A 12,327-nucleotide genomic window follows, 5' to 3' on the forward strand; every position below is an offset into this window, starting at 1 on the left:
ACCAATCAGTATCTTGAACATTCGTCTTTCCAGAAGATTAATTTTAATAAGAGTAATATATTTCATTTCCAAACATATCCATAGGGCTCATATTGATGACACAGTTTACTAGAAAGCAGTCACGTTTAAGAAAACCAGTAGCTGGGTTGAAAATTGGAGTAATTAATCCTAAGTTTATATAGTATGTGTGTGGAAAACATGTTTTCTCCCAAGTTTTACTTTTTATACAGCTTGATTTTGTTGGTAGCATAGAATTTTCTTTTCATCAGTCCTCCATTAATTAATGGGAAAGTTGCAAATTTTGATTAGCCTACTTAAAATTTATTAAATAGGTGCTGAAAAGATTGGTAAATCTTGAAACAATAGCTATTAATTAATAAAATAAATAGTTTGTGAATGCAACTGTGCATTTCAGAATCAGATGTGTAGCTTACACAGGTGTTACCACAAATACAAGGTGAAATGAATGTAAATCCACTGCATCCTGCAAAGGAGTTTTAAAGGCAGAGGCTGCACACTGAAGTGTGTGGTAGGGTGAAAACTGGCAAATGATAGGGGACATTTTGGGAGTAAGGATAGATACTTTTGTATTTGAAAAAAAAATTCAGTCTGTTTTGCTCTTCAGTTGCCAGAGAATCTGGAGGAAATTCCAGCACTGGTAATTAAAGCTGTGAATGTGCAGATATGGAAATGCTTGATCTTAAATTAAAAAATGTCTTTACTCAGTCATTTGAGATCTAATAGAAACATTTTGGAATTTTTTTAAGCATTTCTCTTTGTTCTTGAGGTATTTGCGTATTGCAAGTTAATCATGGATGAATCCTTCTGCTACTGGCAAGTTTTTACTTGTGAGGATGCCAGACAAATTGTCATGTTTTGATTCTCTGTGAGAAAATTTTTCTTAGGTGTCCTTGAAATATCAAACTTAGCAAGTGCAGGGTTAATGATGCAAATACAAAACCTTCCCATGTAGTAGCAGGTCACTGGTGCTTCCTTACCCTGCTCTTGGTTGACTGTGTGATGGTGGTCAAGCTCAAAAGAGCAGCACCCACTTGAAGAATCCAAGTTAAGTGCTGAAGGCTTTAGATAAGGAAAAATTGCTGCATGTTGAATGAGAAACTCCAGCTTGTCTGAAGTACTCAGCCTGTGCTTACATTCTGCTTGCTACATTTGTTTACTATGTTGGTTCTGGGGGTACCTTTCTGATTTCTAATCCCTGCTGTGATCAGGCTCTTGGTGTTTGGGCACCAGCACACTGCAGTCAGTGCCAATGAGCCAGGCCCTGCTGACCGGAAAATTCCTCTTCCCCCAGCCCGTCCGTGCCACCCGCTGCTGCCTTTGGCTAGGGAGCACTGGGGCTGGGAAAAGGGTGCTTCACAAATGGGGCCAACAGGACTGTTCAAGCTTTACAGCACCCCTCAAAAATCTTACAGCAAAGATCAGCTCCTGTCTCTTGTAGGATTTTGTAGCTGTGCTGAAGTTCACAGCACATGCCTGTTGTTTGCTGCACACTGGTGCAGCCGGCTGGCCAAGCACTGGCACTTCTACCCTGGACAAAGATATAATTAGTAAAGAATGGCCAAAACAGTCCTTTTACTTAACAATAGGAGGGATAGGGCATTTATATTTTAAAAAATACTAATAATGACCCAATCAAAACAATTTCACTGAAGCCTGTCTGTCTTGTGCGGGATCAGTCAGGCCTTGCTTTTTTGCAGTGCTTGAGAGGCCTCTGGTGTCAGCGTGAGCAGTGCTGACCTCAAGATTTGTTACTGAGACATAAATTTCCTGGGTTTTTTGCACATGCCATTTTTCTCTGTGTGGAAGAAGCCCCAAACTTTTACCCTGAATGGTGCTTGGAGATAACCAAGCAAACCAGGCAGATCCCGCCTCTCTGGCAGGGCTGGGAGCATTAGACCTTTTGCTACTTTCCAGTCTTCCTGTTGTTTTCCTACAATTTCTCATTAAAATTGAAACAAGATAGTCATAAAGTAAACTGCCCAATAACCAGGTCAGATGAATTCATCATGAACCATTTTAGGAGCAATCACATATCTGTCACAGAGCATTTTACTGAGTTGTGTTAGCTGTTACATACTCTCCTTTCTTCTTGGCATAAAAGACTTGGGACACCAAATACAAATTTTCTGATAGATTATTGCCATTTATTTTACTATTTTTTACTTTTTTTTTCAGAGCATTTTATGAAGCTGACTTTTGTCTAATTATCATTTGGCTTGATTACATTCACAACAGTAATGAACTGGTGTTCTTTGGAGTGATGAAAATCATTGTACCTGGCATAAAGAAAAGAACAATTTCCTCTTTCCCAACTTGTATTTTTAATTTTAGCCTATGACATATTGTAAAATTCATTCCTTTTCTGTTACAGAACGAAGACACAGTTCAATGTGTAAACCTTCCCCTTCTCCAGCTTCTCCAGCCTGTAATTCCAGGACATCCCTAGTACAGATGAAACCGAAATCCTGTATCAGCGGCCATAACCCTGTCAGCAGCAACTCAAAGCCATTCAAAACGCCCAAAGACAATCTACTTACCTCCAGTAGCAAACAGCACACAGTCTTTCCTTCAAAAGTGTCACGGGATAAACCATGGTAAGTACCAAAATAATAGTTACCAAAGATGTTGGTGTTCAGAATCTCTCTCTCTATATATATAGATATATCACAATCAAAAAAAAAAAATCTGAATTCTCATTTTACCTAAGTTTACAGTTTAAGCCTCTATTTTTCTAAGGGAGGAAACTGGGATATTTTTAAATGAAGAAAAAGAAATTATATATAGGAAGTGCAAGAAGGACTGAATTACTTTTTCAATGTTCCATCAAATATGTTTTTCTAAGATGCATATAGCAAATGAGGTTTTGACCCAGTTTGCTATCTATAAGGTTCATCTTCCATCACACTATCAGCCCTTAGAACTGATGCTTTTAAACAGTTTATCGGGATAATTTTTGCAGAGTTCTTAATATTGGCTTAACTGATGTTCATGAAAACTTACTGGTTATAGTCAATTATCTTCAATAGCAGCTGCTTTTGGAGTTCATTCTGTGTTTTGATAATGTTTGATGCCTTACAAGATGACAAGAAAATTCTGGCTGCAAAAATCACTATTTTGGGGGTGTCTTACATCATGTACTGTGATACATGTACACATACAGGCTTTGAGACTGCCGTGCCCATCCTCCTGTGACTGTGACGATAGCAGCAGAGTTGCAAAAATATAAATGACAGCAGAACTGGGTCACTATTTTATCCCTGAAAAAACTGTTTTGTCTTCATTATCTACAGGAAAGATGCTTTGTGATTAGGCCATTAGGTTGGTGACTTGAGATCTGGGTTGAGTTCCTGGTTCTGTTATGCCTCGGTCTCTTCAGCTTCAGTTCTCTGTCTGTAAATTTGAGATAGTGAGACTTCCTTTTTTCTTAAGATTTATCTACTTACTTTAGGGATCCTTCCCTTTTCTATGTAATACCTAGCATAAGAAGGTCATGATTTTAGGTAGGGTTTCTGGACACAACTTCCTTAAAACAGTAAATCATTTAATGCAAACTATTCACTCATGAGACTAACAATAAGCTCAGATTATGTCAAAGGCATAGCTCATGTTTCTGCCTGAAACATGCATATGTTGGCATGATTTCAAAGACAGCAGCTTCTGCCTAGCTGTAGAATTTACCTTGCCCTGAAAAAAATTTATTCTTCCTATAAATCTGGACCTACCATCTTTTCAAGCATAATGAGTATTGTGAGCAATTATGGTATAAAATTCTGAAAATAGGAAATCTGATTGGTTAGACTTTACACTCACACATTAACTAGAATAGCAGAATAGCCTCTCAGTTGTGTGTAAGTATCTCATTAACTACTTGAAACCAAATATTATTGACTGAATGGTGACTTTTTCTTCTGAATGTTGGAGGGGAATTTTATACAAAAGGGAATTCTTTTATAAGTTAATTGAAAGAAATTCAGAAAGGATTTCAGAGTATTAACACTATTGACTATAAACCTATTTTTCATCATGTTACAGACAGCAACTTACATATCCACATTTCAGCAGACTCAATGAATCTATAAACAATATCTTCCGTTCTGGCAGCAGATGTCATTCTGGCAGTCAGTAAAAGCTGGAAAGGAACAAAATAACTGAGCATTTCCACCAATCCCTTTTCCCTTTATTGGTAACATCCTAAATATTTACTGATGACTATTGACAAGGTAGATGTAACCATTCAGAAGTGTTGTACTGCTCTGTTGATTGTTTGGCAATGAATATGACAGTAGTTGTACCAAGAATTACATCATTCTTGCAGCCGTGCTGGGAGATCATACTGCAGTTTTGTTTTGTTTTGGGGAAAAATGAGGCATATAGTAGTTAAAGATACTGTAATTACCACATAGCAAATCACAAACAGTCTGAAGTGAAAATCAATAAAATTCTCTTGCAAAATATAGTGTTAAGTGCCTTAGATTACATGACTTGTTAAAGAATAAAATCTGTCTGCTCATCATCACAGGTTATAGAGAGCTGACAGCTGAGAGCTGACAAGTGTTTGTTCCTATTCCGTTAGAGGATTATAATATTTATTTAGAATACTAGAAAATATTCAGCAGATCTGACTTAAGGTGAAATTATTAATAAAATTTATTCTTTTTTAAGATTCTGTTTTCCATTCAACTGCTGCACAAGCCATAGAATTTCTTGTCTTAGCTTTTAGAAAGAAATACTCAATTGACACAGAAACATTTATCTCAAAAATGCAAATAGGATTCATGGTGCATCCAAGTGTGTTGTGGTTTGTCATCCTCAGAAGCTTCCAGGTCTTCAATGCTTTTGCCTGTTACATTGTAATCTCATACCGAGCATTTATTTGACCTAAGTTCTTCCAGACAGTTGTCAAATCAGCTTATTTCAGGAAATATATCACTTTAGTGATTGCTTTTCAGACCTGGAACAACTTTTGTTGGGCTTGCCAGATTGTTTTGTACAGCATCTCCTTTAAATTTTAGTTGTTACAGCTAGAATTTTGCCTCTGCAACAGCATAGCCCAGTAGATCTGTTGCTGTGCCTGCCTTCATGTAGATCCAACTTCTGTTGTTATATTTGTAATAGTTTTGGTTGAGGCATCATCTTAGCCATTGACCAAGTAGCTCTTTCTCTTGTTTATGTCCTTTGTTGTACTAAGATGTGCTCCAGAGGTTCTGGTTGCGCCATGGCTAATGCTTTAAAAATCATGATTGGAATGATCAGATAAAAGAGATCTGGAACTGTTTAATCTTTTAGCTGCTGTTTTAATACCTCCCTTCTTGTAGTTGGAATATAAAGTATTATTGTGAATACATCATCCAGAAATATCTGTCAGTTCTGATTTTTCCCCCTGTATCTCTCTGTATCGTTGCTATTAATACAGCAGTGCTTAGAGCTGGAGCAGAGCTGGAGCACCACTGCACTGTGCACAAGATAAATGCAAGCCATCATTTTCTGCAGCTTGCAGTCAAGGTGGTAAGAGGTATAGCAGAAGGGTAGAAACTGGGGAGAAAAGGGCAAAGAATTTGTAGAAATAACAATAATAATGAACAAGTGATCATAATTAGTAAGCATAGCTCAGATGCTTACCCTTTATAAAAGGAATTCCTGCAGCCAGGAGCTCTTTTCCTCATTGCTGACCTTCCCAAAGGATGCTGCTTCACTTGCTGTGCCCCAGCACAGCTTCTGGGTGCTGCCATGGTGGATTCAGGTGTTGTGATGCTAGAGGGTGTTCATTTCCACCTATCCATGATCCTAAGGCAGCATAAAATTGGGGTAAAGTGTTGAAGTAAGCTAGTGCTGAGAAACCAGCTGAAGCAGATTTCCTTGGCCTCCCTCCACAAAGTTTAGCCTGCCAGAAGTTCTGAAAATGAAAAAAATGAGATGGAAATGATGTGATTTTCACCAACACAGAGAAAACTGACTCTTTCTGTAAACAGAAAAAGGATCCCAAAGGTATACCTCTGGGCAATCCTTTAAAATTTATAATGTCACTTTTCAAAGTATTTTTAAATAATCTCTTGGCCTTTATTTCTATAAGGAAATATCATTCTTCATACTGAGGCTGAGAAAGTGAAGATAGTTATGATATAAGGATATTCCTATTGTAGCATGGAAGCAAAACTGAGCAGGGTTAACTTGGACCATAAAATCTAACATTAAATCACAAACATTTTTTACATTGTAGAGGCAGTTCCAGCAATGTAGAATAGAGCAATGTTTTATGTTTTTAAATGTTTGTGAATTTCTTTTCTCACAAATGGGAAGAGTTGGATGAGTGGCTGAGCTTTTAGAATTAATATAGTTACAAATGACCAAAACATAAACCCAGCAAAATTACATAATAGGAAGGAGAAAGCATTTTTAAAAGCCAAGAGAAAGGAAAACAGAAGTAAGAGGAGCTACAGGTATGAAAAGTGTTGTGACATACTGCAGTTATTTTTCTTGCATGTTGGAAGGGACCTACAGTGATCATCTAGTCCAACTGCCCAAGAAAGCATGAGAAAACAGAAGGAAATGTTACCTTATTTGAAAAGAGAATGAGCTTCTAAAGCCTGTCATGACCGTGCATTTTTGTAGTCCTCATTTCTGGGCCTTTACTGCTTCCTTTCTAGTTCATCAACACTGGTATTGTCCCACTGGTCAGCAACACTAGAAGCCATAATCCAATATCACTATCACCAAGGACATGTGAAAACTATTTCTTACTTGCCATATCTCATTGTTGATATAAGCACAACAGTAAAATAAAACCCCATATTGCTTATTCATTGTGACCACTAAATATTTGTGTCACTGTTTTCATTTATGTTATTTCCCTGTATTTCACTGCAGACTGAACAGCTTGTTATTTCATGTGTAACTTTACATTCATTTGTATTAAAATGTCTCTTTGAGTTAATGAACTTTACCAGACACTCCATACTGCTTTTTATAGCTTTGTCTCTTCATTATTTAGTTCCTGTCAATCCTGATTTCATCAGTACATGTTATCACCAGCAATCTTATCTTTAGTTCTCAAGTCCATTGAAGTTTTTGGTCATGTCAGGCTTGGTAATGATGGCTAAAAATGCCCCTAGCAACACACCCCTAATGAATTTCATATTTTTAACATTTACTTTTAAATCATTCTTATTTGTGTTTTATAATGCCTTTCAAAAACTGGAACATTTTCATAGTTATCTTTGTCAGCTTAACTGGCAACTTCATCAAAAACTGAAATGATACTTGTTTGCCAGAATCTGATCCTCAGCAAAACCATGTCAACTTATTGTTTATCAGGTTTTTTTTATTAGCTTTTTGAATATTTCTTCCAAGACACTTTGGTTTGGGTTTTCAGCATGGATGAAAGAGCAGCACTCAGCTAGCTTCTCTAAGATTCCAAGATTCAATTAAAAATTAATATGCTGAGACCCAATATTGCTCAAACTCTTTTGGAACCCATTGTCACATTGTGCAGATTCTCTTATGTAAAAAGAAAAAAATCAATCATCATTTTTCAGCTGGCACTTTGCACTAACTGAAGGAATCAAAAAGTATTTTTATCTGACTGGAGAGAGTTATCCTATTTCCTTCTTAGTTCAGAAGAAATAATGAATGTTTCTGACGTGTTTGCTTTGGTAGTAACTTTTATTGGCTATTAGGTAGATACTGCTATTCTTACTAGAGTTTTTTGTCAAAAAAAGTCTTTACTGAATAGATTTTTTTGCTCATTTTTTATGTTGGTTGCATGTTGCTTTTCTAATTGTCCCCTTCAACAGCTGTCTTTAAAAAAATCTAAACAAGTTTATTGTTAAAAAGCTCCTTTTAAAATACAGTAAATAAGACTAAAAACCTGGGTTTTTTTTCTTTTTCTAACAAACTTTGAAATAAACCCTCAATTCTTTACTCAAAAAACTCTGTTTGGGAAAAGAATTCATTCTAACTACCAAATATAAATATGAACATTTATGATTTATTTACTTTTTAAGACCTTAATAGTTTACTCCAGTCACTGGTCCTGTGGACCTTCCAATTTGCCATTTGGTAATAAATTACTCTTTGTATGTTATGCTAAGACTAAACTAGAGGTCCTCACCATTCAATGCAGTAAAAGTGAGAGAAATTAAAACCTGTAGCTTCTGAAATCATAAATAATTTACTATAGAGTACCAGAAATCCTATAGAATGTGTACACCCACAGGGTACTGGAGTGATGCCTAAAGAGGCCAGGCAGAGTTAAAGGAATAAAGCAGGTATTTATTGAAAGCCCTTCAGAGGATACACCTTGGGCAGTGCAAGAGCCCAGCCAAGGCTACACCCAAGGTGGACAACGGTCACGAGTTTTCACACTTTTAGAAGTTTTGGTCCATTTACATATTGGGGTCAATTGTCTGATTACAGCTTCAGGTTATGCACTCCCATCCTCCCAGATGCTCTCCCCAGTTTTCTGGTTTTTATACTTCTTGGGCCTGAAGCTGCAATGGTGTCCTTGGTTCTCAAGCTGGAGAAGGATTGTTTTGTCTAACTAAACTGTGAAGAGAACTTGCTATTGCTTATTATGAAGTTCAGAGTCACACACTAAGGCACTACAGAACCTAAAAAATACGAAAGCTAAAACTAAGGCATCAGGAGTATTTTTATTTTTTCTTCTACACTACAATGAAATGGATAATGAAGGTTGACTTGTTGATCTGTAACAAAATGAAGCAAAAATATTCTCTCCCCTGGGCATTTTTCATTATCACAGTGATCCCACCATATGTGCCCTAGGATCTGAGATTCTGAACACTGCAAAACAGAGAAACCCTGTCCATTTTTATTAACAATATTTCACTACTAAACAAGATCATACACTTGATTTGTTTCCCTGAATATCAGTATTTTGAATTAAGATGGGCATGAAGGTTTGCTCATATGTTTTTATATAGTTTATGTATAGTAGAACTACTTAATGTAAAATTCTCCTATTTTCAGAAAATGTAATTGCCATCTGTTTAAAGACAAAAACAAAATAATTCTTATGCTGAGGTGTTACAATTTTTGTCTGCCATTTGATAAATTCAGAGCAGTTTAAAAAGGGAGAGAATCAAATCCTCCCTTTCATAGCTACATGTTTGCATTCATTTCTGATTTTGTGAATAAGGTACACTTTTTGCTTAATTACTGGCCACTGCTCTACACATTACTTCAGTTGCATCTGTATTCTGACTACCTGCTACATTTATAGTACCACAGGAGACAGGAGTTTTATACAATTTAATTTCAGCTCCAGAAGATGTCTTGGTGTCTAAATCTTCCTCATAGTTGTGTATACTTATTGTTTATATCAATGCTGGTACATTCTCCTATGTTAAAATACCCTTAGAATAAGGTTTATGATCTTCAGCAGCTGCAGAGAAACAGAGGTTCGTAGGAGCCCAGGGAAGTCAAGAGTTGAGTTATTTTGAATCCTGCTTTGATGTTTCCAAAGTGTGTCCCATGGAGAATGCCACCTCAAAGTCATCTTTTTCTGATTGTGAAAACTCCACACCTGTAAACATTCCTTCTGTAGAAAGGTGCAGCAAAGGTGCCATTTTTCAGACACAAGAGACTGAAATTGTGTGAGCTGTGAATGGGGGGATTTCCCTAACTGTACATGCATTAGGTTATATTTTTTATTTGGGTTTGTTTCAGCAGGGAGGGGTATATAACTTATATATTAACTGGTGGTCACAAGATATCCAGTTTTGGAGTTGTTGAGTAGATAATATCACTGGATATTTCCTCGTGGAGATAGAAATGTTAAAATACTGTTGCAGCTGAAAATAATTTGTCTCAATCTGTTTTGCTGCCAAATTGAGAAGGTAGCATTTATTAGTGTCACAAATCTGCAGTGGTGGTAGTTAAGTTAGAGTAAGTTAGTTACTGCAAACTTTACTCTGAAAAGGGCCAAGTAAGTTAATAACTATATTGAGAATTTTTATTTTTAAGTCCCTAAGATTTTATTAAAATACATTGTAGTATTGCTCAAGTCATCAAGGATTTTAATACTTTCAAAGGGACAGCTGTTAATATTTCTATGCTTAAAATCTCTTTTCTCCTTGTTTCCAGAACTTGTATGTCATTTAGACACATCTGAGCAAATGAATTATTTTTGTGTTTGTTTAAAAATATTAATATTATTAGCAAACTGCTTCGTTATCATGGTGAGTTTAGTACAGCATACACATATCTGGTATGTGCTTGTGTTAAAGGCATGACACCGTATTTGTAAGGAGTGTGTTTTGCTTGGTACCAAATACTGATCTTGCTTATGAATAGTAGGGGATTGGATCTTAAAAAAAAATACAAAGGTTCATTTTCATAATTCTCTTCATTGCCAGGCTTTACAGATGCCTGGCTTTGTAAATGCTTGATTGAACAAAAATAGTCAATACTGGTACCAAGTATTTCATTTTAGTCTGGTCTTAAGATGCTGTGTCACTTGCATTGAAATTTTTGTATCTGTGCAAAGGGATTAAGTAACTGTAAATCTTTGGTGCAGAAAATACCACATGAATATTTTCCTTTGATCTTGCAGTGTTCCTGTTCCAGTAGTCAGTCTAGAGAAAATTCCTAACCTAGTGAAGGCAGATGGTGCCAATGTTAAAATGAATTCTGCAACCACTACCACCATCACTTCCTCCTCAACTTCTTCATCCACCATACCTGCTCCAACTTTGGTTAAACCTGGTTTGACATCCAAGTCAGTGCCACCATCACCAGAAAAGATTCTGAACGGCAAAGGAATTGTAGCTCCATCAATAGACAAGAAACACCAAAATGGCACTAAAAGCAGTAACAAGCCTTACAAAAGACTTTCAGGTACGTGATGTTGTCATTCACCTTTTGTGGCAATCTGTTTTTCTTTGTTAATGCTTCTATAGCTCATAATGCAGCGAATAAAATGCTGGGTTTGGGTTGATTTTTTTGCTCTAAGATGCTGGGTTGCATGTATGAAAATGAAGGCTTTCACACTCTTAGCATGTGTAAAATATTTTTAAAGTACACATTCTGTTTAGCTTGAAATTACTGGTCAACAGGCCAAATAAATTTTTAAGGAAGTAAATTCATTAAAACAGAAAGGCAGAAAACTTCTTTAAGCCATTATGGGATTTGAGTCTGTTTACAACAAAGGAAAATGTGCCTTAGTTGGGTAACTTTAGTTCAGTCATGATCAAGTTGAACAGGTTTAAGACATTGGTTTATCTTCCAAGTCATGACTTTTTTAAAAACGCTTTTTTTGTTGTTTTAGATATGAGAAAAATCTTAAGGAGATATGGGAAATGCTGGGGAAGTGTTAAAAGCCATAATTTTCTTTCAGCCCTCTCCCACTGCAATTCCCATATGAGTGGCAATGTTTCTAGCATGAGGATCTTTGTCTTACTCAGGAAAACAGGACAGTGGAGTTGAGAAAATGACATTAAATGGGAAATGCCCTGGATGGCCTTAGGCAGGGTAGTTTTGAGGATGTAGGTCCCTGTTCAAACCTGCCACCAAAGCAGAGAACACCACATTGTGGGAGGGCAGAGGCTCTGTTAGAAAGGTTATTTTCCACTGGGAGAAAGAATTATTTTTGGTGGAGTTCCCTAGAGGTGACCCATGTCAGCTGCTGGGCAGCAAGAAGAGAATTTACCCCTGAAAGCAGAAAACAGCTTTTTGCTCTGAATGAAGGGAAACAAAGTGTTTTGAGGGTTTTTATTTTATGTTTTTTTAAAGCAAAAGTAACTGACTCAAATTTACAGCTGAAGAAGCTGTGCAGGGTCTATTCATCAGCTGGCAGTACTTTGTGACTCGGGCAGGAACTTCTTGTGTGTACTGAAAGGCTAATTTTGCTAATGGCAGCATGAGCCACATTAGATCGTCACTTTGGCACAAAGTTAGTTCACGTGATTTCTAAATGTGCACTAGTTATGAACCAGTATAAGTTGTACAAGATAAATGCTTTCATTTCCAGTTAATGAGTGTGTCCTATTTTTTGCCTGAATATCAGGTTTATTTTGTTCATTTTCTCAGATTTGGCAGTTAGCCTATGGTGCTGCTACCTTGGCTGGATTTCAGACCAGTGTGAGGTGTTTGCTAGGGCTGTGTGGGGCATGGAACAATGCCATTGCCTGAAAGGATTCAGTACACTGATTGCTTTCTTAACTAGTTGAAGGTGGCATATAAGGAAACACAACCTTTTTCATTTATAGCTTTTCACAGCACAAAAATAAGAGAGTAACTTAAGATAAGGCTTTAACCCTTACATTTCACTTTTTAATGTCCAATATATTA

General features: G+C 36.6%; 1 protein-coding gene across 6 annotated transcripts in view; it reads left to right on the plus strand.

Annotated features, from left to right (window-relative positions):
- ATXN7L1 (ataxin 7 like 1) overlaps positions 1-12,327 on the plus strand; it is a 110,987-nt gene that overhangs the window by 75,678 nt on the left and 22,982 nt on the right. For all 6 annotated transcript variants that reach the window (XM_054631008.2, XM_054631007.2, XM_054631010.2 and 3 more), the window contains 2 exons: positions 2,393-2,615; positions 10,592-10,875. In XM_054631008.2, the coding sequence (XP_054486983.2) occupies positions 2,393-2,615; positions 10,592-10,875 (507 nt within the window). The remainder of the gene's footprint in view (positions 1-2,392; positions 2,616-10,591; positions 10,876-12,327) is intronic.

This window comes from Agelaius phoeniceus, chromosome 5, assembly GCF_051311805.1.
Source record: "Agelaius phoeniceus isolate bAgePho1 chromosome 5, bAgePho1.hap1, whole genome shotgun sequence".
Lineage (NCBI taxonomy): Eukaryota > Metazoa > Chordata > Aves > Passeriformes > Icteridae > Agelaius > Agelaius phoeniceus.